The 5,364-nt window shown below is 45.0% G+C and overlaps 2 protein-coding genes across 2 annotated transcripts; both read left to right on the top strand.

The window, feature by feature from the left end:
- Positions 1 to 2,084: 2,084 nt before the first annotated feature.
- H257_16843 (hypothetical protein) lies at positions 2,085 to 2,844 on the top strand (the record flags this gene model as incomplete). Its single annotated transcript, XM_009845424.1, has 1 exon — positions 2,085 to 2,844. One exon carries the CDS (start codon positions 2,085 to 2,087, stop codon positions 2,757 to 2,759), a length of 675 nt encoding a protein of 224 aa, XP_009843726.1. The 3' UTR covers positions 2,760 to 2,844.
- A 1,600-nt stretch (positions 2,845 to 4,444) lies between these two features.
- H257_16842 (hypothetical protein) lies at positions 4,445 to 5,336 on the top strand (the record flags this gene model as incomplete). Its single annotated transcript, XM_009845423.1, has 2 exons — positions 4,445 to 5,289; positions 5,312 to 5,336. The coding sequence occupies 2 exons, from the start codon at positions 4,445 to 4,447 to the stop codon at positions 5,334 to 5,336; spliced, it is 870 nt and encodes a 289-aa protein (XP_009843725.1).
- Between the last annotated feature and the right edge of the window lie 28 nt (positions 5,337 to 5,364).

The raw sequence follows: 5,364 nt of genomic DNA, 5'->3' as shown, positions 1-5,364 counted from the left end.
TCGGAAATGACCAATGGGAGCTCGGTTGGCTCGGCGAGATTCGATTGAACGGGGTCGAGAAATTCATACCGAATCTCCAATTCTACTATAGGTATTAATATTACTATACCACACCATTTCCCGATCAAGTTGGACTTTTTTTCCAATCAATGCGGTTTGAATACATAATACTCGCCAAATACTAATTCCTCGTCCGCAACTACCAAGTGCAGCATAAGGATTACTTCACACGAATGGATTTATTCGTAACGTTAGAATGCCATTTGAATACCATATTTCCCTTATCTCCCTATCTCACCCATCCTCCAGAGAGCATCCGGTAGAGCATACATGAAATAAACTATAGCACCAGAACCTTGATTGGATCAAAAACCACATTGATCCAATTTTTTAGCTTTCCGATACTTGTCAAAATATAGTAATCAATCAGCATTCATATACGAATTGCAACATGGATCTCAGAACCCTGTGTTGTGAAGTATATGCTGGCGCAATATCGTACTTCAAACTTCTGTACTTGCGTATTTATCGTCCTTTCTACAAGCGTATTCAGGATCTACAAGTGGTATTCGCCAAAACTGGATTACATCTAGTAAATTTAACGTTAGTTCGAAATTATCTGTAGTAAGTACTAGCACGTTTGAATATTGACTTCATTGAGAAATTATACTAACTTACGTAAATATGCATGATTGATATCGACATCGCAACTATCCGGATAAGTGAGCAAGCGGTCAAGCATTTTGTGCGGCGTTTTGATAATCACGCCCCAGCACTACAACGCAAGTGCCGAAGCAGCTGCTCGCGCTCATCGTTCTCCTCGTCTATTCCAGACGCGCGAAGGGCAGCAAGGGTTTGGTTCTTGAACAGAAGATTATAAGTCGTCATAGCGTTTTCATACTCTGTTGACCTTTATGGTTTGGCCATAGATGCGTAGGACATGCTCTGTGACCTCTGTCCAGCTCTTCTTGACCTCGCCATGGGGCGCTTCAAACGGCCTAACATGAATGACTTACTTAGGAAGCTCGACGTCGGTGAACCCCTTAAAGCGGAATGCTGTCTTACGCTTCAGCACGGACTCGGACATTTTGTCCTTTACCACATCGTTGTCGTCCATACTGTACTCCAAGAATGTCACAATGAAATTTCAGTTCTCTGTGAGGTTTTATGACAGTGATTTTTCTCGAACAAATTTGCCTGTGGATGGCACATATTTGTTCACAGTGATTTTTCGAAAAAGAATTATTTATAGCAAAATCACTCTAGTATATATTTTGACAAGTATCGGAAAGCTAAAAAATTGGATCAATGTGGTTTTTGATCCAATCAAGGTTCTGGTGCTATAGTTTATTTCATGTATGCTCTACCGGATGCTCTCTGGAGGATGGGTGAGATAGGGAGATAAGGGAAATATGGTATTCAAATGGCATTCTAACGTTACGAATAAATCCATTCGTGTGAAGTAATCCTTATGCTGCACTTGGTAGTTGCGGACGAGGAATTAGTATTTGGCGAGTATTATGTATTCAAACCGCATTGATTGGAAAAAAAGTCCAACTTGATCGGGAAATGGTGTGGTATAGTAATATTTATACCTATAGTAGAATTGGAGATTCGGTATGAATTTCTCGACCCCGTTCAATCGAATCTCGCCGAGCCAACCGAGCTCCCATTGGTCATTTCCGAAACTAAGTTTACTGTCACTGATAGGCTTAATATCATTTTGGATTTAGACAAGAATGGGCGAGATAGATAGTAGCCAATCAGATGACTCCGCCCCGTTTGTGCTCCGTTGGATGAACCATGGAAAATGGGAAATTTGAAGAAAATCGACTATACTTATTTGACTTTGCTTTTACGCTTCCATTTATTGACCCATAGTCACGTCAAAATATGCGTTTCTTGACAACCAAACACTTTTGAAATGTCATCCGTCCTGCCCTATGTCGGCGTTTCGAGTGGACACTTGCTCAGAATGCAACTGCCACGCCTTTGCACTGCGGGAAAAAGCGTCCCATCCAAAACTCGCCCTTCCATATCATTGTTCAATTTTATCCAACACCCCCAGCCATCAATTTACCACCATGAGCTCTTCCCCCAGCCATCCGACCACCACCACGAGCACTACCCCCCGTGAAACCCCCGGAAGCCCCGCCAACAATTACGTTGCCACAGTTGACAAGTCTGTTGACGACCATGTCCCCACTGCCGTCCAAATCGACGTGGCATCGGTCCCTTTGGGGGCCACCGTAGATGACAACGGACTCGTGATCGGCAAGTGGAAGTCCGACATCTTTGGATGCTTCAACGACCTTGTGCCCAACTGCTTGCTGGCCACGTTCTGTCCGTGTGTGTCTCTTGCTCAAACGTTGCACCGCATCGGCATGTACACGTTCAACACAGTGTTGATCGTGTTTGCCGGTATGTACCTGCTGTACCTGGTGTTTTACATCCTCCAATGCTCCGCGTCCTCGAGCATTTCCTTCAACAGCATGGGGTACCCCGTCGTGAGTGCCGCCGCGACCTTTTGGTGGTACATCGCCCTCGCCCTTCAGATCGCCGCCTTCGTCCTCTTCATGGTCATCCGCATGCGGGTGCGCAAGGCGTTCCAAATCCCCGGCACGCCCCTGGAAGACTGTGCGTGCTCGTTCTTCTGTTCGTGCTGCGTGCTAGCTCAAATGGCCTCCCACACCGAATCGTTTACCCCCAACCAATGCACGTTCAGCCCCAAGGATACGTTGCCAGGCTATGAATTTTAAGTTGTGTTCAAACGCAGGGCCACCGTAACCAGGTTGACGACGAAGTTGCGAGTCCTTCAATGTGTAATAAGTATGGACTAGTACATTTCAACCACTATAGTTATTTTTTGAATGCCACAATTACAGAGGAAGTTTAGGTAAAACGTCTATTTTCTGAATTGATTTTGAGTACATTTTGACCTATTTTCGTCATAGGAAGTATTTAGATTTTCTTTGACTAACCACGTCCAAGATGGCATCCAAACCCGCCCACTATACACAGAACATGTCGGTGGCCACGAACATTCTAACCTTCCGTACAGTTTTGTAGGGTCTATTAGTATTGGTGGTAGCATCGTGGGAGAATCTGCTTGTATTATTTCAATGAACAGGATGCTCAAGATATGGTAACTATATTTGTCATGATTTATAAAATGTGCCAACGTTCATCACGTACAGTACCACTGTACAGGCTATATTATTACATGCGTGATATTATCGTAGCCAATAATACGATTACAATGTCGAAATATTTAGTGGTAGATATTGAAACCGTTCAGGAATTATTGTAGCAAGCATTCAGAAAATCGATTTTGGTCCTAGGGGAGTTAACCATATTGTACCCATATTTGGGCTTAAGCGTGATATTACTGTTATTAATAGCCAAAATCATATGACCCTATGTAAACTATACTTCTACTGTACAGTATCATGTTATATACAATGTTTAGTGTAAACTACCGGTTGTACTGTATATGGTGCCGCTGAATCAGGCACGGCACGAAATTCAACAAAGCGTGATTTAATTGGCTTAGGCGCTTCTTTAACTTCATTATCTCAAGAGATCAGATTTTTGCTTGCGGCTCCGGTTTTGAATGGATTTGACAATAACGTTTCCACCTTCCGTATTTCCAGTGAGACGACTTTTCCAAGGAGATCTGGGAACTGGTCAAAAACTCCTCATGACACGAAGTTATTAAGGCCAAAATCGAGGCCGTCATGGTTGGCGAAAGCAAAATCTGAAGTTTCTTCGCACTCATCCAACTTATTGGAGAGTGACATTATTGACTGTTGTACAGTTCTCCAAGTACTACTACCGGTAGTACTAGTACAGCAACTGTACGCGCACACTGCAAGTGCGGTGCTTCTATTCAGAAAATTAGCGCCACATTGAGAACAGAACAGTTCCGGATCACATTGTGGAGGAAATATGTGCATGTTCTGTACTACTTACTACTACCTTGTATTCTCTGCCAGAGTAGTACAATAGAAAATGGACAACCTTCGATGACTCATTTACTGAGCTGTGTGATACTTAGAGCAGTACTAGTATTGCTCTAAGTATCACACAGCCTACGCATACTACTATTATAGTACAAGATAGTGATTTACTGACTCATACCCACATGTACGCGCCGCTTGAAATAACGTTACGACGAATTTGGCATGTTCGAAGTTGTCTTTCTCTAAAGTTGTTGAGTCAGGCGACATGCAATTATGTGTTCTTGGTAACGTTAGTATTGGTTGCTAATAGAAAGATTTTGCAACTCATCCCTTCACTGCCACGCCACTAGAATATGCCAAAATCGGCTTTTTTGCTTCAGTGTACTGACCAGTCAAATTTTGGTTTTGCAGACCAGTCACTACACTTATCCGGTTATTGTACGGATTCACACCTGCATCGTCCCGCAGCTCAGTGTTCAAACATGGTACTCGCACAGAAGGACCTCGCCCTCCTGCTTGCCCACGCCAAAACCAAGCGACAACGGCGCTTCGTTTCCGCAGTCATTGCAGCGCAAGCTGTGGAACGACCACTCATCCCGGACGTGCGTTTTGACCTCAACGCCATGTCCGATGCCAATGCCCTCCTCGAGTTTCGCTTTGACGTCGCTGGGGTTCAACAGTTGGGTTTCCTCTTGGGCTTGCCGGCCGTGGTGATCACGACTGCACGGAATCGAGTGCTGCGCGACGAGGCCATCTGCATCCTGCTTTCACGCATGGCGTTCCCGACTCGTCTGTTCGACATGGCCAGGACTTTCGGCCGCTCCCGCCCAGTGCTCTGCGATGTGTTTTTGCATGTGCTAAACGAAATATACGACCGTTGGAACCACCTGTTGTACTTCAACTACAAGCTCCTTCAACGCAACGTCGATCGCTACTGTGCTGCAATCCATCGAAAAGGTTCGCCGTGTGCCAGCGTCTTTGGATTTATCGATGGCACAAAGATTCAAACCTGCCGAATTTCCACTGTCAACGACGGCATCAACTTGCAGAAGGAGATATACAGCGGTCACAAACGTGTGCACTGTCTGAATTATCAAGCAGTTACTGTTCCGGACGGACTGTGTGCCCACTTCTTTGGACCCATCGAGGGCCGCCGACACGATACGACCATGCTTCGCGAGAGTAGGCTATTGGGCTACTTAGCAAACCATCCCGAGGTGTTTTCGAGGAAAGTCATCTATGGCGATCCAGCGTACGGGGTGTCCGAGCACATGCTGTCCGGGTTCAAAGGCAATGGTCTCAGTACCATGCAACGAGATTTCAACAAGTGGATGAGTCGGGTACGCCAGTCTGTCGAATGGAACTTTAAAGTGATGAAGACCCTGTGGTCTTTTATTACTTT

Source organism: Aphanomyces astaci, assembly GCF_000520075.1.
Source record: "Aphanomyces astaci strain APO3 unplaced genomic scaffold supercont1.93, whole genome shotgun sequence".
Lineage (NCBI taxonomy): Eukaryota > Oomycota > Saprolegniomycetes > Saprolegniales > Verrucalvaceae > Aphanomyces > Aphanomyces astaci.
The sequence above is the reverse complement of the archived record's forward strand: the minus strand, read 5'-3'. Positions and strand labels throughout refer to the sequence as shown.